At 44.8% G+C, this 23,149-nt stretch overlaps 1 protein-coding gene across 11 annotated transcripts in view; it reads right to left on the bottom strand.

The window, feature by feature from the left end:
* Positions 1-5,599: 5,599 nt before the first annotated feature.
* LOC107269761 (homeobox protein cut) overlaps positions 5,600-23,149 on the bottom strand; it is an 89,305-nt gene continuing 71,755 nt past the window's right edge. For 3 of the 11 annotated variants that reach the window (XM_025087085.1, XM_025087084.1, XM_025087092.1), the window contains 5 exons: positions 21,484-22,602; positions 14,398-14,752; positions 12,903-13,569; positions 12,555-12,828; positions 10,661-12,342 (listed from right to left, as the gene is read on the bottom strand). In XM_025087085.1, the coding sequence (XP_024942853.1) occupies positions 10,661-12,342; positions 12,555-12,828; positions 12,903-13,569; positions 14,398-14,752; positions 21,484-22,602 (4,097 nt within the window). Of the gene's footprint in view, positions 12,343-12,554; positions 12,829-12,902; positions 13,570-14,397; positions 14,753-21,483; positions 22,603-23,149 lie in introns of all 11 variants that reach the window. The other 8 variants (XM_025087090.1, XM_025087083.1, XM_025087088.1 and 5 more) reach the window with 8 other exon arrangements.

Below are 23,149 nucleotides of genomic sequence, written 5' to 3'. Positions count from 1 at the left end.
TATATGTACATCTGTACTTTGTATACTGTATCATTATTGCATTTGTTGAATAAATTATCTTGTAACACTTATACACGTTGATATTATTTTGCCCTATGCGAATATCCCAGAGTACGAATGAGTTCTGTCTCTCTCTTACTCTTCTCCGTCCTAACTGCATCCTTCACCTACTCCTAATATAGTTTGAAATTCAATTCTCGAAATTGCACCTCTGGGAGGCTGTATCTCGAAAACGGCTGGGTTTAGGGCTTTTTCCTTGAAATTTTGAAAGATCTCTTAATGCAGAAAGTCAGAATGGTCCATAGAAGAGGCTGGTACAGGTTAGATTGCGATAGGGCCACTTTCAAAAAATTGCTTTACTTTTTGGTACTCGCACACTTTTTTTCGAATTTTGAAATTATCAAACATTCATAGTAAAGAATTTCCATTAGTTTGAATTTTCGCCGATAAGAGGGCAGCACCTCCCGGGCATGATATGTGGCGCCATCTCTGAGACAACGAGGGAACTATCTCCGATTAAATAATTCTAATTGTAATTTGAAAGTCGCATCGTCGAAACTTTAGTGGATCAATTTTTATTAAAGTATTCGCATTAGTTCGCATTTTCGCCGATAAGGGGGCAGCACCTCCTGGGCACGATAGGTGGCGCCATCTCTGAGACAATGAGGGAACTATCTCCGATTAAATAATTCTATTTCTAATTTGAAATTCGCATTGTCGAAACTTCAAAGGGTAAATTCATGTTAAAGACTTCGTATTAGTTCCAATTTTCGCCGATAAGGGGGCAGCACCTCCTGGGCACGATAGGTGGCGCCATCTCTGAGACAATGAGGGAACTATCTCCGATTAAATAATTCTATTTCTAATTTGAAATTCGCATTGTCGAAACTTCAAAGGGTAAATTCATGTTAAAGACTTCGTATTAGTTCCAATTTTCGCCGATAAGGGGGCAGCACCTCCTGGGCACGATAGGTGGCGCCATCTCTGAGACAATGAGGGAACTATCTCCGATTAAATAATTCTATTTCTAATTTGAAATTCGCATTGTCGAAACTTCAAAGGGTAAATTCATGTTAAAGACTTCGTATTAGTTCCAATTTTCGCCGATAAGGGGGCAGCACCTCCTGGGCACGATAGGTGGCGCCATCTCTGAGACAATGAGGGAACTATCTCCGATTAAATAATTCTATTTCTAATTTGAAATTCGCATTGTCGAAACTTCAAAGGGTAAATTCATGTTAAAGACTTCGTATTAGTTCCAATTTTCGCCGATAAGGGGGCAGCACCTCCTGGGCACGATAGGTGGCGCCATCTCTGAGACAATGAGGGAACTATCTCCGATTAAATAATTCTATTTCTAATTTGAAATTCGCATTGTCGAAACTTCAAAGGGTAAATTCATGTTAAAGACTTCGTATTAGTTCCAATTTTCGCCGATAAGGGGGCAGCACCTCCTGGGCATGATAAGTGGCGCCATCTCTGGGAGGACAAGTGAACTTCTGCTGGGAAAATCTTGCAAATTTTAGTTCCGTATATCAGCAATAGGGGGCGCTTCAAAATCCGGATTTTCACAGCAAATCTTGCAAATTTTAGTTCCATATATCAACAATAGGGGGCGCTTCAAAATCCGGATTTTCACAGCAAATCTTGCAAATTTTAGTTCCATATATCAACAATAGGGGGCGCTTCAAAATCCGGATTTTCACAGCAAATCTTGCAAATTTTAGTTCCATATATCAACAATAGGGGGCGCTTCAAAATCCGGATTTTCACAGCAAATCTTGCAAATTTTAGTTCCATATATCAACAATAGGGGGCGCTTCAAAATCCGGATTTTCACAGCAAATCTTGCAAATTTTAGTTCCATATATCAACAATAGGGGGCGCTTCAAAATCCCAATTTTCTCAACAAAAGTTTACTCGTTCTCTCAGAGATGGCGCCACTTATCATGCCCAGGAGGTGCTGCCCCCTTATCGGCGAAAATTGGAACTAATACGAAGTCTTTAACATGAATTTACCCTTTGAAGTTTCGACAATGCGAATTTCAAATTAGAAATAGAATTATTTAATCGGAGATAGTTCCCTCATTGTCTCAGAGATGGCGCCACCTATCGTGCCCAGGAGGTGCTGCCCCCTTATCGGCGAAAATTGGAACTAATACGAAGTCTTTAACATGAATTTACCCTTTGAAGTTTCGACAATGCGAATTTCAAATTAGAAATAGAATTATTTAATCGGAGATAGTTCCCTCATTGTCTCAGAGATGGCGCCACCTATCGTGCCCAGGAGGTGCTGCCCCCTTATCGGCGAAAATTGGAACTAATACGAAGTCTTTAACATGAATTTACCCTTTGAAGTTTCGACAATGCGAATTTCAAATTAGAAATAGAATTATTTAATCGGAGATAGTTCCCTCATTGTCTCAGAGATGGCGCCACCTATCGTGCCCAGGAGGTGCTGCCCCCTTATCGGCGAAAATTGGAACTAATACGAAGTCTTTAACATGAATTTACCCTTTGAAGTTTCGACAATGCGAATTTCAAATTAGAAATAGAATTATTTAATCGGAGATAGTTCCCTCATTGTCTCAGAGATGGCGCCACCTATCGTGCCCAGGAGGTGCTGCCCCCTTATCGGCGAAAATTGGAACTAATACGAAGTCTTTAACATGAATTTACCCTTTGAAGTTTCGACAATGCGAAGCCCCATAGGGGACCGTGTTTTTTTTTGTTTTTTTTTTGAGGAAAACCCCCGAGTCCTGCGGCTTTCGCGCACAGGACTAGGGGGGAAAAACCTCAGGAAGGGAAGGAAGTCGGGTCGAGGGACAAGAAAAACGCACAAGGGGGTAAGGTGAAGTTAAACGCGAAGAAGCTAAGATGAGTTAAACGCAAAAGGGACAAGTTAAACGCGAAAGGTCTGCCCTTAGTCAAGATTCACCGCAACGAAAGACCGCGGGCGTAGCACCCAGCGAACCCTTGCGGGCACGCCGGGACATCCGGAAGGACGATATTTAACGCTACAACCTCCGTCCCTTCCCACGGGCAAGCCCAGTGGGTTAGACGTAAGGAACCACGCCCGCCGCCGGCGGCGGGCCCCGTTAGCCATCGATCCCCGCGCAAAATGTCTCCGACAGAGGGTGACTTTATACTAGCGGGTGCTCAATAGCACCCGCACCTATCCCAAGTGAAGTGACCCCCAAGCACAAGCACAAGTAGGACTTTACCCAAAGTCAACGGACTACCCCTCCGACCTCCCCACGGACAAATAGGATCGTCTCTACCCACACAAGTGCCCAAGGGTCAACGACATGTTGGAGCGTTTTTAGCAAAGCGAACAAATGATACTAATACGCGAGAGCTAGACACCTGGCTAGATTCACTATACGAAAGACCATGGCCGTAGATACCCTAAGGGGGCTCAAGGCCCCCGTCGGGAGACCCATAAGGTCCTGTTGCGGCCACAACTTGGGCCACCAACCACTGAGCAAGCTCAGCGGAAGAGGCGGAAGGGCAACCCCCGACACCATGGTCTTAAGTCTAGCTGCACTAACCGGATGACTACTCTTATATGACTACTTGAATTAATATGCTCGACCCGACCAAAGGAATAGGACAAGTAAAACAAGCACAATGGAAAGTGAGAGGGAATAGAATGAAACGAGAAGACAGAAGGGAAGATAGAAATAAAGAAGTTAAGAAGTAGAAAAGTAAGGAATATAAAAGTAGAGAAGAAATAAAGAAAGAGATAAATCAGAAAGTAAATAATGACAGATAAAGAAATATGAATGTAAAGAAGAAATAAATATAGAAAGAGAAGAATGTTGAAAATGAATAAGACTAATGATTCCAAGAGACCAGTATAGGAGACTGGCTCGTGGAAGAATGAGCGCTCGGAGTCCGGGCGCTACCTCCAGCGCTCACCCCTACTCTCTGCCATCTCCCACTCCCAGAGTCCTGCCGCGACGAATTTGCGCGCATACAATTTTGGGCAACTTCCAGTAATTTCTAAATATGCTTGGCCTGAATTTCCAATTTCAGAGTGATCATATTTTACTTTATTGATTTAATTAATTATTTTAATGTTACAAACACTTAATTTATTAATATTTCAATTTGAATGTAATTTATTTTCGATATTCTACAATTTCAATTCAAATTTTATCTACTCCGTATATTCTGCAAAATTTTCATTTAGCTTCAATTTTATATTTTGAATAAATTTTGAAAGTAAATCAAGATCCAATAACATTTAGTAAAAATTGAGGTGCTACACGGGTGTCAAGTTGGCACTTTCTTAAAAATGTCTTAAAAATATTTCAACAATAAGCTTTTTCAATAATTCTTGAGAAGTTCTATATTTCCCGGTCTCGTTCTAAGAGTTGCTTTGGGAACCAGCGGTGAGTAGCGGAGAACCTCTGCCCGCCAAGCTACGCGTTCGTGTTCACGTTTAGCTCGACTACGACGGGATTTGCATTGTCGACGGAGGCGATGATCACAGAATCCTACTTCCAGACTTGCCGCTACGATTTAGCGCCATGCTTTGGTATCGCCTAAAGCCGAAGCGTTGAGCATCTCCATACTTACCTCTGTTGTTGCAACTTACGATGGAGTTTCCGTAGCAGATTCATAGATGGCAGCATCGTCGGAGCATAAATATTCCAAGTTAGTATGTACCTTCGTTGCGTGATTGTTGTACAAACATCACGGAAGTTTATTATGATTGTTCTTTGGAACTAACTGTTTGTTCACGTGTTAATAGTTTTGGGCGATTCAAACAGAAGAATGATGGAGGCACAATCATGCTTTCGTCGTTTCATGCCTAATGAGGATTAATGAATGAAGGTAACGCAAAAAGAATCTTGTTACTTTTAATACAGGCTTTTTAATTTAGAAATTCTTGAAAGGAGACAGTGATATGAATAATATAATTATATATGTATATACAATGAAGAAAATCTTCCATTCATCCGTGTGTCTGAGTCGTGTATCGCGTATATAACACTACTGTGTTTTGTAAACTGATAAAAATTTAAGTAAAATTCACCTACAAAATTAGAACAACGCAATATATATATATATATATGTATATATATGTACGAATATTTTACAAAGTCCGGGATATCGAGCGTATACCTCATATCCATGTTTAAATCTTTGTTGTCTCGGTTCGCACACTTACGTCATTCCATGCCAGCCATTATTTTTTTAATATACCGTACGTATCGTAACCCAATCTCTTATCAAATTTTCTTCAATCAGATTTGCGATAACGATACAACTCTGTAAGCCTACAGTTCGTATCGTTGTCCGTTAAGAGAAATGAAGGCTGTCATAACGAGAAAATGACGAAAGTGGGGAATCAAAAATCAAGGAAAATTCACGACAGAGCCGATGACGTCACCCGGGGACAATAATAATGATAATTGTTAACTAGTAATAAATCGCACTAGGTTCATACTTTTTCTCTTGGAAGATATGGATACTATAATTAAGTTGGTAAAACGCGCGGGTGCGTGAAGATATTTCTTTCTCATCTTCAATCTTTTGTTTCAAGAGACCCTTAAGAGCTACAATCAATAAATCTCTCATATATCTTCAATATTTTGCATACCTTATTTATTTTCTTCTTTATCTTCGTATAATAATCATAAACGTACAATTTAAAACAATAGTGCTTGTGTTGTGTTTATGTAATGTACAGGATACTCTTTAAGCTATAATACAGTTCGAAATGAAATACAAATAAACTATTACTTTAGGTATTTCCCCTTTCGATACATTTTTTTCATTTTATTTTCACTACTGAATGACACTGTCTTTTCATCCTTTTTTTTTTGGATCGTATATCTGCGTATTATTTTTTCGCATCACGCATGTCCCGTGACGGGGCGGGTTGTCGGCATTCGAGGCTTGGATAAGGGCGATGTAGGATTTTTCTTTAAGGTTTCAATAAGTGTAAGTCCCACTCGTTTTCCAAACCGCACTGGTACTTCCCGGGAATTGAGGAATCTTGGAATTTGGATTGGCGGACAGGGGGGTTAAAGAGGGATTCATCGATAATTTCCGAATCTCTATCTACATTTATTTTGTAAAATATTCATTATTAGGTTTACGATATGATTTTCCTTCCTCCTATCCTCGACAACGGTAAATTCATCCTTTGCGTCTTCCCGCTACCATCCTCACCACCATTCTTCGCGTCGGCGATGGCAGTGGCAGCGGATTCCAATTTTCTTATTTTTTTAAACTCATTTTCATCTCATTATATTACATCCCGTTCTTTCATCATCCCTCTACTCATCCTATCCTCGTGCACTCACCACTTTCACTCTCACTGTCACACTCGCACTCTGACAATCCCCCGAGCCTCCCTCTCTCACTCTGTCACCCGTTATCAAACTCTTCACCGATTAAAAGCTGTACCGTTAAATAATTAAAGCTATCGTCTATCTAGTCGCTAATTGAATATCTACAAGAACCTGGACATCAGTGCCAATGTCGTTTGTCCTAAGGGATGATTATTGGATCTCATCGTTAAATCGACGATTAACAGCTGCCAATGATGAAAAGTATCCAAAACCGGAAATCGCATCGCGTCATCCTCAAGGAAAATATACTGATAAGATAGCTGTGATAAGAGTGACGGGACGCGAGGATCCGTGCGATTCTAACAAGGGGATGATAACGCCAGGCGTTAAAGTCTCCTGTCGTACGAGGTCATTCCCATCACCGGCAGCTGAAAAAGTCCTCCCGACCTGACCTTTGACCCCGGTTTGATTTTACTCTCGGTGACTTCAGCTGAGCCCTTGGTGGCACGTGATGCAACGCGAATGCAGTAGTTTGCGCGACAACCAAAGATCTGTAATATGGATCCTCGTGATTGAAGAATATGGAAGAAGAAGAAAAAAAATGAAGAAAAAAAAGTCAGAGAAATGGTATTTAGGCTAAGTCAATTTAAATAATTTAGTTTGGTATTAGTGTTTTGAGATCGTAGTTCTTTTCCTCTTTATTGTGTTGTTTTTTTTTTATCGTTGTTCCTCTTTGACGTATTATGCCATTCTCAATACTTTGCCCTATCGCCAATTGTTATCGATGACCCTGTCAACTGTTAGCGATCGATGATGATACTTATCAAAAATCACTAAACCGTCCTTCCACTTCTCTTCTATTGCAAAGTTTAGTGCCTTTTTACTTCTTGTTTCATTAAGTGTTAACGAGACGTCGCTTTCGCTTGTTAATTCTTATGTACAAATACGTTATCGTCGCGTTACGTACTCGTCTATATGATAAAACGTTGTAAGAATCTTAAACGAGATGAAAATACAAAAAAAAAAAAAATAAAATAAAAAGTCGATCACTGGTCTTTCATTTGCAATGCCCTTCCTCTTTCTAAAATCAATTTTCCCAGATCTTTCGCAAATTCAAACACTCTCAGAGTCATACTCGCATTTCTTCTCGCACACGTGGGAACGACATTCGCGCTCTTTCTTAAGTTCTCTCTTTTTTTTTTTAATTATTTTTCTTTTTAAGCTGCGGACTAGAATTTAATCGGAGATTAAACGTGACTTAATCTGGTAAATACTAGTTTGATTCGTAATATCGAGGATAACGTTTGTCTCTCGTCCTTTTTCTACCCTCTCTCTCTCTCTCTCTCTCTCTCTCTCGCTCTCTCTCTCTCTCTCTCTCTCTCTCTCTCTCTCTTGTACTTATTTTTCCAATTTTTCTTTTGCCCAAACATCACTCGTTACGTTCTCTCTCACTCTCTCTTGCACTCATTCTCTTTCCCTCGCAAGTCTCATTCACTCTCACGCAATCCCCCCCCTCCCCCCACAAGGACAGCTAAATCTTTGAAAATCTTTTTATCTTTAATTTTTTCGTCCTTGTGGTAGGCCAAAGTCGTGGCTCTCTCTCTCTCTCTCTCTCTCTCTCTCTCTCTCTTGTACTTATTTTTCCAATTTTTCTTTTGCCCAAACATCACTCGTTACGTTCTCTCTCACTCTCTCTTGCACTCATTCTCTTTCCCTCGCAAGTCTCATTCACTCTCACGCAATCCCCCCCCTCCCCCCACAAGGACAGCTAAATCTTTGAAAATCTTTTTATCTTTAATTTTTTCGTCCTTGTGGTAGGCCAAAGTCGTGGCTCTCTCTCTCTCTCTCTCTCTCTCTCTCTCTCTCTTGTACTTATTTTTCCAATTTTTCTTTTGCCCAAACATCACTCGTTACGTTCTCTCTCACTCTCTCTTGCACTCATTCTCTTTCCCTCGCAAGTCTCATTCACTCTCACGCAATCCCCCCCCTCCCCCCACAAGGACAGCTAAATCTTTGAAAATCTTTTTATCTTTAATTTTTTCGTCCTTGTGGTAGGCCAAAGTCGTGGCTCTCTCTCTCTCTCTCTCTCTCTCTCTCTCTCTCTCTCAGACTCACTTACTCACTCTCTTTCACTCACTTACTATCATACAACTCGGCATTATACTCCGTGCTCTCAGGATTTCAAGAGTAATAAGTAATAGTATATAATATACAATGTGTGCCCACTCGCTATCGCCTGTCTCCTGTCTATCTTGGGGCCTGTTTCTTGAACGAGTACTGGGATTTCAATATTCTTTTTGTACAATTATTTACACGGGTGAGTTAAGAAACCGCAATACTAATGTACGCACGTTCACATCGCATTTTCATTGTTACCCGCACGCGCACACACGCACACACGCACACACGCACGCACAAATACCCATAATATAAAGTTCTCGTACCATAAGGATTTTATGAAACCCATATGGCCCAATCTCTTTTTTCTCTTTCTCTTTTAATTCTCTGTCGTCGCACGTAAGCTCTATCACATTGGCTTCAGAAGCCATTTTCGTTTTCGCGATAATAATATAATAATAATAATATTACAATAGCAATAATAATTAATATAATCAATAATAATAAAGATTCAGAATCAGAATATTCGTGAATAATAGGCGACAATAATAATAATAGTAATAATGATCGTGATAATAATAATAATAAAATAGTATATAGTGTGAATTCACAATAGTGATATCAATAGTCATCGGTACTCTTGGCGATCGTTTGCATTGTTTCGGCTACAGAATGGCCACGTCGCCATTGGCTGTACGTCGATTTTTTTTTTCCGTAAAATATAAGAATAGAAAAGGGGCAAAGATAAAATTGTCGACGCTTAAACTTTAAACTTCGTTTTATCTCGGTTGTCTCTCCTTTTGGCTAGAAAGCGTCGTAGCGACGTCGTTCGACCGTGTAATTTAATTATCAATATCGATTAATAAAGTATTCTAATAATAATGAAGTAAACTAATAGCAATAGCAGTAATAGTAGGGATAACTGATAATCGTAATAGAAGTATCGATAACAATGGTAACGGGCTTAAGTGTTCTTTATCATTGTTTTTTCTTGCGTGCTTTTTATAAATAATGGTGAAGCATCTTGGGAGCGAGGATCGAGAGTGTTACGAATAAATGGGGATTTGGAGTGAGGAAGTGGGAAACGAGGGGTACAGGTGGAAGGATGAATTAGAGAAGGAAGAGAAGAAAAAAAAGAAAAAGAATGAAAAAAAAGATGAAGAAGCGATACGTAACGTGAGAGAAATATAACATCAACAGCTTAACCACTAGAGGCCGATATAAACGATAACATGAATCACAATTATGCAATTGCTCCTTCAACTCGCTCTTGCAGACACGCTCTCTCTCCTTCTCGCACACGTAGTCATCCATTCGTTCAGTCAGTCATACGCACTCGCTCTATTTAATTTAATTAAAAATTAATAATGATTTGATCTAACAACGTTTACGGGAGATTGCACTGTGGTGGCCCTTGAACAGTTACTGCTTCTCTTCTACGAGGGTGGACTGTCCTGTCGTCTGGTGACGTCAGGGCGTAGCGACGCCTTTCGAAGGAAGCACCGCCCAATAGCTTCGAAGGGCCGGCGGGCTGCATCCCGATCATCGGCATCGGGATGACGGCAATGATTTTCGTGGATACCCCGGGTGATGAAAATAAGCGATTAGTCTCTCGGTGGGATTCGAGTCGCTACCGTGATGGCGGCGCGTCCGCGTAATTTCGACGCTCGGCGTCGCGACACGCGATGTCCATGTATATATATACAGAGCGTATATGCGGTAATGCCTATCCCACCGAATGCACCGAACACGAGTATCACTCTCACTAATTGCAAGTTTTAGTCACTTTTCTATTAGCTGTACGTATCTTTACGATTGTTATTCTTCGCTTGTTTACTTCGTACACGTTTTCCTTTCTTTCATTTCTTTTTTGTATCTTTCTCATTTCTTTTTCTTTTGATTTCGCTCTGTCTCTCGGTACGCGCACTACCCGCTGACACTCACTACATTACGGCACTGGTCGTGTCAAGCTGCTGATCACCTCGGGAGGAAGTCCTCGCTAGTGCGCAATTCTAATCGCACTTTACAGGATCATAATGCCCTCGTCACGTAGGCAGGATACGGCACTGGCACTGATATCCTATCGCTGGTTATTTTTGTAATTCTTTTATTTAGTTCCCTGGCTGACGCTTCACGCCTTAATGGGAATTTATACTGGCAAGGGTGGTGCTACCGGCTACATCACGCGTATTGTTCTAGGTCCTCGCCGAGAGTCTTTAGAATGGAGATTTTCTTTAGTAATCCCAAGCCGTTTCCTCGGGTTCGTGTTTCACCACGTCCTTCGGACTTTCCTCCGTCGACTGTTGTGTCTGTTGCACGGATGGCGGCCTCGGCGAGGTCGCTGGACTGTTCTGTCCTGATTTTAGACTTGGCATGGGACTGTCCCTATCCTGACCGTTGTTCCCGGATACGGAGGATACGTCGCTTTGGGCGTCCTCCTCGTATCTGTCTTGAACTGGCGTCGGCTCAACTCTTACGGTTTCTTCAGCTTCTCTCTTGACGCCATAGTCGTCGGTCTGCATTACGCAGACCCCGTTGATGATGACCTCGTCACCGGTTCTCGCTGGCTCCTGCCACTCGGGATTGACCCACTGAGGCGCTGCTGGTTTTCTCCGATTTGATCTGGCAGTCGTCGGTGCCGGCGTCTCCGTCGGTTCTCGCTTTATGCTACCAGCCGAACCGTCCGAGTCTTCGCTACCTAGATTGCTCATGGCATCCTCAGCATCTTCGTCCTCGAATTCTTGATTAGGCTCCCTTTTAAGGGCTCCCATTGAGAGGTCTAGACCCGAACATTGCTCCTTAAGAGCGTTGCCCACCAGAGCGGCTAGATTAGGGTTGAAGTATGGCGAGTAAGGGATGGGCATGTTACCCAGACCCAACCTCTCCTTCTGGATCTCTAGTAATCTTTGGTTTAGAAGCAGTCTGAATTGAACCGGGTCAAAGGGCTGTCCAGGTTCCCGAGGCGATTGAGGCTCTGGTTGCCCGTGTGGCGTTTGCTGTTTCAACCTCATCCTATGATTGTGAAACCAGTTCGTTATCGTTCTGGATGATAGGGCTAATTCACTCGCCAGGAACTCTATCGTGGCAACATTGGGATAGGGATCAAGAGCGAATGCTAGTCTCAGCGCCTCCTTCTGCTCCTCAGAGAACAGGACCCTCTGTTTTTTGGCTGACGCCGGTCCAGGACCCGGGGACGCCGCGTGGTAGAACTCAGCTGTGTCGTTACTCGAGGTATCCGAACTGTTATCGTGACCGGGTCCACTGCTGCGCCGCCTCTTGTTAGCTTCCCTTCTCTCGTTCTTCAAAGCCTGCAGTCTGTCTACGTTGTGCGCATCGGAGAGCCAGAGTTGCATCCTGATGAAGGGTTCTCGACCCTTGATGCTCAACATATGCCAAGGTTTAGGTTTGCTCAGTAACTCACTGACGGATCCTTGCGAAAGGCCCAGAACAGCCTCACCGAATATTTTCTGTCCGATATTATTCGCGAGAAGTGCCTCCTTGATCTTCGTCGTGATGGTCTGCGTATCCAGATCCTGAGTAAGGGCAGCCATCTCGTAAACACTCGGGGAGATGTGAGGATGCAAACTGCGAAGTGGAGACGGTGTCATCTGATGATGCGGAGAGTGAAGACTCATCTGTTGCTGTTTCTTCTGTAGCTCCTGCATGCTTATTTGTCCGTGCGGATGATGAGGTCCAGGGGGAGTCAGCATCATCGGCGGAGGTGGCTGAGGATGCTGGGGATGCTGGGGATGCTGCGGACTTTGTTGAGGTGGTCCAAGCTGCATTTGGGTCTCCTGCTGATGCTGAACGGCTGCTTGTGCCGCAGCCTGCGCCGCCGCCTGTGCCTTGGCAGCGTTCTGAAGCTGTTCCTGGACCAACTTCGTCGGGGGCATCGGTTTCATGGGCGTTCCACACGCTGAAAGAAAGAATTCTAATCGTTAGTCATATCGACTGAGTCGTCCACGTCCGACGTAGTCCAGAAGCTCTTCCGTGTAGGCTCAACTCTGTTCAAGTGGGGTAGAAATAATTTCACAAAAAGTAGATACTCATCTCATGGCATTGTTAAGCCTCTGACTGAAGGAGCTGCCTGAACTACTCTGAATAAAGTAACAAAACATCTATATTGACCTGAGTTAAACTTACGAGGCAGGCCGCCGTAGCCGCCGGTCCTCATGAGCTTCTCTGGGGCGATCTTATATTGGCTAGCAACGAGCTTATGTACAGCGTTGTCATCCTCGAGGAACATCTTCATACGAATGAAAGGCTCCCGACCCTTTTGCGTAAGCATGTGCCAGGGCTTAGGACGCGCCAGAAGGTCAGAGACCGAGCCCTGAGACAGTCCCAGGACGGACTCGCCGAAGAGACGTTGAGAAATTGAGTACTGCGAGAGCTGTTCCTTCACCTGATAACACGAATACGTAAGAAAACAACGATTAGAAGCTCCAGGATGCGATAGAAATCCGCAGGCATACGTACAAGCATACGTACCCTCTTGACAATGTCTTCTGTGTTGAGGTTGTTGTACATATCGAACTGCTGCTGCGTTATCGGTGGAAGGACTGCCTTCAGTGGACGTTGATTGGATGAATGATGAGTCGGTGTGGACGGTTGGCTGATCAGACTGTTTGTAATGGAAGCCATCCTCTGGAGTGGACTCGCGGCTGCTGCTCCTGAGAATTCTTCACTGGGCGTCATGGCAGGTGGAAGTATGGAATTGCCAAGGGGTGAACTGGCACTGGAGCCACCAGGGGTAGATTGGGGTCCGCTGGGTTCCTGCTTGGGTCGGACCAAAGAGAAAGCACTCCCAGCGTGCCTCATAGCCTCTTCCATCTTTTCTTTTTCTTCCTCGGAGACTCCGTTCATCATCTTGCTCCTGGGGTCGACCTTACCCAGACTAAGGTCTTGCACGCCACCGCCGTTCGCGGCCAGATGATGCTGCTGAAGAGCCTGCTGTTGCAGCGCCAGCAGTCCTGGCAATCCTGGAAGTCCTGGAAGTCCCGCCAACGCTGGATTCTGCCCTGGTGCCGTGTTCAACTTTTGGAGTTCACGGTGATAGGCATCCAACGCCAGCCTTATCTCCTCCTGAGTCCTCTCCATACCCTGGAGACCCTGGGCGCCACTGAAAAAGTGGGGAAACATCGCGCTACGATCAATCGAGGTTACGTGCTGTCCTCAATAATACTCAATCGGGATAAAACTTACAGATTCTTTTAAACAATGTATCATACGCATTATTTATAAAACGAAATCAGATCCTAATGAACTCCAGGAACGAAGTAAAGTGCGATAAGAGTGTCTAAAAACTGTAATAATACGACGTCGCGATACGTCAGTGAGCTGGTAAAACGAAGTCGTGTCAAGTAAATATTAATATTACAAGTATGCGTGTAAGTATAGATATCGGTTGTCGAGTGAGAAACGAGCGAGAGAATAAGAGAGTGAAGAGTGAGCGAGAGATCTTCAGCGTAAGAAGTGTGCACACTCAGACCTTAATTTTAGAAATATCCCATCGTCCCAATGATATCTCCTGGGTTAGTGACGTTGGCTTCGAAGCTCAACGTGATTCATGCACGATTTTCGCGAAATGCCCTGTCGTTATTCTTAGGAAAAGGCTCGAGGAAAGAAGAAGAGGAAGAAAAAAACAAAGAAAAGAACAGTAGAGAACCTGATTCATACGCGGACAACGTTACCGGCACCGTTCGTCATCGGCATCACTCCGGAACCACCGGATGGTGCCATGATAAAAATACGATACGGAAAAGGTGGCACGAGGTTAACAAGAAATACAGCCTGATACCGTTTTCGAGACTGGCCAAGGCCGCTTCCCTAATTGCGCCAGTAGACAAGCCCCACGCCCATGGTCAGAGTACATGAGTCATCAAGATGTTGAAAAACAAATTTTCCATAATTTCTACGTCACCCGATGATGTCCCTGATGACGTATTTAATCTAAAGGACTTGGCCGTCTTACCTCGGGGGAAAATCACGAGGTCCTCTTACGTCATCGACCCTTCTTCCCATGAGTTTCGCCAGCTCCTCCTGATAGATCCTCACAACCTTCTCCTGGGGAATGTCATCGTTCTCGTACTTCTTCAGTCTCCTGTTTTGGCTGTCCAGCCGATCCTTGCCGAAAGGACTTGGACAGCCGACCCTACTGGGACTCTTGCTGTCGGCGTCGTTCGACATCTCGTGCTCCCCTCTCATCTGCAGGTGTCCTGATTCCGAGAGGATGTGGGCCAGCCTCTCGTCGCTCATATCGGGTGGACCACCGTCCTGAGGACCTCTGGCGAAAGCCGGCATTCCCTGCTCCTTGCCTGAAACATACTCTACAGGTGAGACACAACTTGTGGTTTGTTCTCAATCAATCACGTTGCCGATCGATGGGATAATCAATAATTATATATTATACGGTCATTCAGAAAAATTTAAAATTTGTGTAACCATAAATATTGCAGGTAGCCATAATTCGTATCAAGATATAACATAAAAATGTACACGTTGGAGAGATCGCTGTATGGGAAATCAGGTAGAATAATGGCTGACGGCTAAACAGGAAGTTACGAAGAGATGGAAAAATGTGAATAATATGAAATGAAGAAAGGCGCAGTGAACTAGCAGCCGTAGACGGAGGCTGTTGTTATTAACATTTTTGTATCGCGTGTCGAGATCATTCCAAGCATCCATTGCTGCACGCAATGATTCCACGGTGAGGTACTTTTTCTTTGGACGCATCAACACGCACCGTACGCCTCCCTTTTCCTTTATTCCCGGTAACATTGATATATTCCTTGGACCAGCCTTTTGTCAATACTACCGGCACTATTTGATACCTGGGCTTCCCTTAATCGTTCCAAGTATTATATTACCTTGCTACGCATAGCCAAATAAATAATTCCTAGATCAAACCCACTATTTTACAGCGCTCATCATCCGCCCACTTACTAAAGGTAATCTGTCGACATTCATTAACGATTCCAATTTTAAAGTTTCATGAGCACATCCCTACCCCACGTGCTCTATCTTTTTCCTATAACTTGGGTATATAAACTTCATTTCAATTCTACCAGGAAGAGAAGAAAAGGGATTTACAAATGGCTCAACGACCGATACAGTTCATTGAAGCGAAAGATTGGACAATGTAAAGTCACATACGTATAAATGTACACACATGGCTTGTCCAGACTCTAGTGCAAGATAACTCAGCAATATATTATTGCCTAGACTCCCGCCGACGGTACAGCAGCATAAAACAATGTTGAAAAATTTCAAAAAGATGCTCTACAGTCAGAATAGCCAAAGAGCCACCCTTATGCATAAAATGAAGATGAAAAGTGACAAGGTAATATATATTATAAAAAGACCAAAAAGTGATAATTACGCAAGAGTGCGTACATAAGGAATTAGCAGTAAAAGATACAGTGGACACCGATATGGAAACCAATTTAAATTCCACGTGAAAATCATAAGGCCGTAATGCGAAAAGCTCGATTCGAGCGTAATCGAACCAGGAAGCAATTAATATAACATAAAATCAATAAGAGGAACGGGCGTCGGAGTACCCATGATAATTAAAATATCCTCTTGCGGAGCCTCCCTTGCGGTCTCGTAGACCCCTGACACCCCCTCCGTACCCTTTGCCCACTCCTATGCAGAGACCCATGGCTAAGAGTGTCCTCCTACGTGTTTCCCATCTAATTGACCAATCAGCCGCAAGATTCGGATGAATCAGCTATCGATCGTGCCTTTGATTGCACCCCGAGTGCAATTGAGAAGTCGAGTGTCGAGAGACTGATTCTGAGAATCCGTGACTACCCCCGAGATACACCCGACACATTTACGTCTACATGCATATATACACGTGTAATATATATCTACTAATTCTTTTTCATTTCTGTCGCCGACAGTGTATTTTCGCCACCCGTTAGATGTCGCGGCTCGTATACCTTCGCGTTATAGCCAATAAGAGACCTCGAAAGAATTCCAAGAATGCACTGCGCTGCTTGGCGAAGAAAATCATTCCCAGGTTCTCGAAGTCATCTAATCGTCCAATCAATGACACTTTATTAGTCCGGTCTTTATTTAGTCTAGTTTCCTGGCCCAGACACAGAGGGAGACCAACCCCTGAGATCTCTCCCACTTTAACCACCCTGATTTTCTGTCCCTGTACTTGATATCCGGGACTGTCCGTATACAGTGGCTACACTGCTGGTAGACATGTACGTACCTATGTGCATTGTCGCAATGCTTGACTCCCTGCCAAGAGATTTCAACTTATGCCAACGGTTTTGCCTGACTGCCTGACTCTGCCTGGCTACTAGTACTGGTCTATGTACTTTATAGTTACTCGAGGATGAATACGAGGGGAAGCCATGTTATTTTTTCTTCTCTTCTTACCGAACACCGATTCTTTGTTGTATCGGGAGGTGCATCGTGGTACTGTTATTCCTTGGTATTCTGGCAGAGTCTCCCCTATTCGATTGTACATCAGCGGATAGTGGGTATAGAAGTTTGTGGACTGCGTGGATTCTCGCAGAGGCCCAAGAGGAGAATGACGTTTTTACGATAACGATCGTTACCAAGAATCGAGACAGTAATAATTACGCGGGTTCACGAAAGCACCGCGGTACATTGAGAAATACACACTTGTATACGTGGCCCAGGGCTGGCCTATTATTATCATTGAAATATGTATATTAGACCGGACGATAAAAAAAAATGAGGCCACAGTTTCGCCCGGGACTATGTCCATACGGCCGTTGCGGCCACGCACCATGAGACCATGCGGCCACGCGGCGCACACAGAGTCCGCTGTGCTTTCACTATCCAATCAGAAAAGTTTTAGCATGTTTTAACGTCGAAAACGACTTATCGCGATTTAACGAGTTTCCGTTAACGAATTTCGGGCAGTTCCGTGGTATACAAAAAATATACGGAATAAGATAGGTACTGCGTATCGCATGACTTGTAAGAGCGACACGTGTCAATTGTTATCCACTATAGCAGTCGCCGTACGATTATTGAAAGATCATCGATGACGTTCTACGTTTTATTATCGTACATATTTGATAACATTGGCGGACGGGGAAAAAAAGGGTCCGGCAAAGTTTTGATTTAGATGAAATTGTCAAGTTGAGTTTTTAAAATAAGCGCGGAATTAATAATTGTTGGGGAGGGAACAATGGCCGTCTAGCGAAACACCAGCCAGAAGGAAACCGTATTTTGCAGTGATTATATGTTTCAAAATTGTCCCTGCGATAGGAGGAGGCATCGAATAGGATCGGGTATAGAGGCAGGTAGGTGAACGGGTAGGATGCCAGGAACCTGCAGGCAGGAGTTTAACACGCGAGTATACGTATATGTTCATGCAGAGGGGTATATATATCTAACGATAGGTAGCTAACAATACTCGATTACAAAATCTGGCATAATTTCGTGGGAATGCGACCTCGCGCTTAAGAAACATCGATTGTTCGTCAGATCCCGGTATTGTTGCTGTCGGCTCGGGAAGCAGGAGGTGATATCATAAAAATCCGATAAAATCAGTCGCTCCTAACGAACGAAACTCGTTCACACTCGATAGTTACGTCGGGCCAGTGTGCTAATTGACGCTGAAATATGGCAGTGGTACAGTTCAGAGTAGAGTTCGTGCCTCCGGTCGGATGCAATTAAAAATTGACTATGCGGACAGATGAAAATGGCCGCGGCTCGATTTCCCACGTAATTTCTAGCGACTTTCCCGACAATGTATATACATACGTAGATTACGGTACAGCCATATATATATATATATATATATATATATATGTACGTATATATATACATATGTATTTAATCATATGGAAAAAAAGGGCACCGTCCTTTTTCTTCAGTATCTATGGTCCCATGCATACTGTATTGGACGATGACCTGGCCCGACAATGAATTCCAGGGTGTTCAGACAGCGTAAAGAGCGAAGAATGTATTTTTAAGGTGTGAGCAGCAGGTGATAAATGTTGGCTGGTTCGCCAGGCGGACTTGAATATAATGAAGCCCTTAGGACGCGAGAGACTCGAACGGATCTATAGAGAAGCGCAGAGGCAGGTAGCTCCCCGCGCTTGGCCTGTCTATATTGTAATAAGTCGTTAGGCTTGGTATTTAGCAAGCGAACTTATCTTTTTAACGCTTTATCGGCATCCTTCCTTGCGGGAAGGTGAACGCGGAACGCCGAAGACCCGTACACGAGTGGGTACGCGATGGCCGAGCGGGATCGACTCGGGTTGGTTCGGCTCGGCTCGGAATGGCGCGCTGTCGGCTTTCAGCTCGAATAAAGGCGCTGATTTTTGCCCATAAATCACGACTGATTATGGAAGTTTCAGACAAAGCTCCCAGTATATTTATCCCATTGAGTCGCGGGCCTCATTGTATTTATAAACAGCGGGGGTAGCAGACAAAACCTTTAATAATTAGCGATCAAAACAAGTGAAAGGGTTGACGAGTAGTAGAGAAGGACCAGGAGGAGGAAGAAGGAGAAGACTTCAGCAGGAGATAGGAACGTTGCTTCTCATTCTTCGTTACTTCTCCCTATTTTTCTCTTCTGCTACACCTATGCCTCCTGATGATAAAGGTCAACGAGTACCGGAATCTTTGACCCGGTATTCCGGTGGCACTTGGTTGCAGATGCTTAAGGAACCAAGTAGAGAGGTCGCGACCTCCTCTCCGTACTATAAAGTCCTAGCTCATTAATCGCTTCGCTGTGACCCATATATATATATATCTATAGCGAAAGCTGAAGCTGCAAGTGGATACAGAGGAAGCTTCGGAAGTAGTGCAGGAGACGAAGTGGCGAAAGAAGTTCATTGGGAAGAGGGGAAGGTGGGCACGGAAGAAATTGGTGACAGTGAAGAAGACACCTCGGAGATCCTTTTTCTTCAACTCTCGAGTGCCTACTCTATTTTTCCTTCCTGGCCATTGGGAAAACGGCGAAATGGCAAAGTAGCTCAAGTCCCCGGACACCAGAACACAGATGATGGAGAACGAGCGAACAGGGGACACGCATTTATGGTTGAACAGGGTCAGAGGTCGGAGGGTTGATTTCCTGGGGTCACTTTCAACACGTGTTCTTCCTTCCTACCTTTCTGTCTCCCGCACCCACTCTTCTTGACCCTCTTCCAGAGCCGATTTACTTCCACCCCACCACCATTTTACTCAATTGCACAATTCCCTAGTTGTTCTATTCGGATCGGTTATAGCGACTCGATTCTCACTTTTGTTCGCGAGGGTGTTTTTTTTCTCCGTTTATATTTTCCACTCTGCTTTCATTCATCCGCCCCCCTTCGGGCGTCTCTCCGTGGTACTCTTTTAAATACGTCCACGCTGGAAAGCCCTGATTATCTGTGGATCTAACGGAAACCGACAATCCATTGATGCACGACTGTTGTCACCGTTGCGCCCGAGCTGAATTACTGAATATTTTATGTCCGTTTTATGCCGTGTTTTTTTTTTCCTTCAGCCGTATGTTTTTTTATCCCTCCCATTCGTGGACCGGACGGATGGAGCACCCATTATGACAGTTACCGGCATCCTTTTCAATTGATATTAATATTGAATAAAAAAAAAAAAAAAAGGGGAAAAAATATGAAATGATGTATTCTCGATCCCCGTTCTCTCTTTACGCATCAACACAATATCGCACGCCGCTTTTCATTCGGTGACTCGAATGCAAATGACCATCCTTCGTTTCGTTTCTTTTTTCTCGTTCTGAATCATAGGTGGGTTTGTACGTGAAACTATTATACGTATACGGTTATACGGAGAGACTATATAATCTTCTAAACCTGTAAGAAGCGTACCAGGTTGTATTTCATTTGACGCTGATATCCTTTGACGGCGAGTGGTCGGCACGCCGGCTAACAATCAGCTGATAATTTTAGCGGGATAAGGGAAAAGTGTAAATTGCCTTGGACGGTAAATACAGACCGGCGTGAGACTTGAAATCGCGAGTAATCTCGGCCAGTTTGTCTGGTGATTGTGATGTGGCGGCAACGGCGAAGGTGACGGCTTCAGCGTCATTCCCGTTTATTCCCAGGAGCTATTAGTCTAAACAATATGGCTGACAAACGCAGCAAACAATCGATAGGCGACAGGTATAGCGTCGCTTGGGTAATTTCATTAAGATAATTAATATTATTCATGGGAAAGTCCTCGGCAAATTGTCGGAGTGCCCTTTCGCGCTCTGAACAACCCGAACCTCCTGAACCCAATAAGAACGGCGCTCTCCCCGTTCACCCCCGAACTGAAGGACATTATTACCGTTTTAGTGCATCGTTCCTATATTTCTGAAGAGCTAATCTAGATTGCTGCAATACTCGGATAACTTGAAATTTCATTATCTAAATTTTGCCAAACGAATTTCAGCCTCTTATTTTCCCTGGATAATTTCGCATGTAAATACGACGTTTATGACATTAAAAATATATTCCATCTACACGCGTTACATACATTCAATAGCTATATTCAGAACCCCCGTTGACTTGCGGCACTGAAGCTGTGCAGTTAGAGCGAGCATAGAGGGACTGTAAGTTCGAAAGGGAGTATGAATATGAGTGAAAGTGCTAGAGCCACCCCTATTCTTGAGCGGTTACCGTGTATTAGCTGTGGCGCGTGTTACCTTGATGGTTAGTCAATTATGGGAATGTAAGTAATCGCAGTGCAGTACAGTATGAGATAACGATTGATACCTATAAAGTGTCTACACGATGCTTGTGGACATGTGAGGTAAATGGTATATAGACAAGAAAACGTAGAGCTTCGCTGTATAGCGGGGACGTGGGTCGAAGAGAAATAGAGGAAGATTGGAGTAAAAGAGAAAGAGAGATAGGTATATACATAGAAGAAAAAAAGGGCAAGGAGTACAAGGGGAGATATAGAAGTGAACTGGTGATATAAAGGGGAAGTGAGTAAAGAGAGCTTAAGAGAGTTAAAGGGAGACAGTGAATGAGAGTGCTAGAGAGTGTGTGTGTGTGTGAGAGAGAGAGAGAGAGAGAGAGAGAGAGAGAGAGAGAGAGAGAGAGAGACTCACCTTTCTTGGGTATGAGAGACTTGAGCAGCATAACGGCGTTGTCATCGCAAGCCCAGCCGTGCATCTTGCGATAGCTGTCGCGACCCTTCTCAGTCAGTTTGTCCCAGGGTTTGGGCTTGCTGAGAAGCTCGCTAACGGTGCCCTGGCTTAGGCCAAGTACGTACTTGGCAAAGAGCCTCTGGCCAATGTTGTGTATCGAGAGAAGCTCCCGCACTCTCCTGGCAATGTGTAGGGTGTCGAGATTTTGCGAGGCGTACTTGTCCATGTTGTATCGCAGCATCTCCTGGAGCCGTGCCTCCATGGGATCGCCCTTGGGTATGAGCGACTCTCCGAGACGGCCGGCCATACCGGCGGCGCCGAATTCGTCCCCAAATCGGAATGGATGGGTCCGGTCGTCGAAGCGAAAGGGACTCTTGAGGGTGTCCAGTACGCTGAGGCCACCGGTACCGGCTCCTCCTCCTCCTCCGCCCCCGCCGCCACCTCCACCTCCCCCGATACCGGTACTTCCGATGTTGTTGTTGGTCAGGTGATGCGAATTGTTGTTGTTGTTGTGGTGGCAGGACTCCTCGGCGGGACTCTTTGGCGGCGGCGCCCCGTTGACCGAGGGTTCGTGAGGTGGTTGCAGAGCCGATGGCGACGTGAGAGCCGTGGTCGACGAGGGCGTCGGCGGCGCCGGTGTTTCGTGTCCCGGTATCGGCGTCGGTGCTTTCTCCGAGGCGTCCAGACCACTTCCTAGGGGCGTGCTCGACTTGGCCGGCGTCGAGCTTGACGTAGGATCTGTTGGCGACGGAAGGTGGTTTAGACTCGGTGTTGTCGGCGGGTGTAAGGCAGCTACCGGCTGCTGCTGGCTTTGGGATTGCACTTGGGGTTGCTGCTGGCTCATGATCGACCTCTCCAGGGAGCGCCTCCAGTTGGCGACGATCTCCTCGCCGAGGAACGAGCCGAACGTCTCGACGTTTTGGAGAGGTGGCGGGAAAAGGAGACTCGAACTCGTCGAGGTGGCTGACGAGGGTGTCGGGGTAGAGCGGTTTGGGAGTGCTTGGGATATGAGGGTGGATGGCGCAGTGCCGCCGTGGGGCGAGGCGGTCGCGGCGCGCTGCAGGGGTGACGACAATCCACCTGCAACCACCAAAAACAACGGCCCCCGTCAACCACACCAGGATATACTCTAGAGTCTTTGCACACACAACTAACCCATCGTTTACCAGACCCACCCCTTTGCGTATAACAGAAAATACAGGAGACAGCCCCTCTTAGAGACATACGCGCGCGCTTCCTCAGCTTCCTCAATTATAATAACAGGCACTACTTGTTGGAATCTTCCGATTATTCGTTTCTCTCGCCGTTTCTCTTTTCCCGGATGAGACAACAACAACAACAACAAAACACAGAGAGGAGAGAAATGGAGAGAGAACGCCTCCAAGTACCGGGGAGGTTTTTCCCGATCAAAGGTCAAAAGGCAAAAGAAACGATTGGTCGAGGGTCGAGCGCCCTGAAGTAGATGAGTGCGCTTGCGGATTTATCTGGATGACCGGATGACTGGTTGACCGAGTACGTGTCAGTATGACTGACACGTGGTGCGTCCGCACCACGGATGGACCCTCGACGTGTTCCAAGCTTTAGCTTCCCGGGCGCAGCATGCGTACGGGAGTCCTTGTGGGGGGGG

This window comes from Cephus cinctus, unplaced genomic scaffold (assembly GCF_000341935.2).
Source record: "Cephus cinctus unplaced genomic scaffold, Ccin1 Ccin1_scaffold0689, whole genome shotgun sequence".
Classification (NCBI taxonomy): domain Eukaryota; kingdom Metazoa; phylum Arthropoda; class Insecta; order Hymenoptera; family Cephidae; genus Cephus; species Cephus cinctus.
Note: the sequence above shows the minus strand (reverse complement) of the source record. Positions and strands in the feature narration are given on the sequence as shown.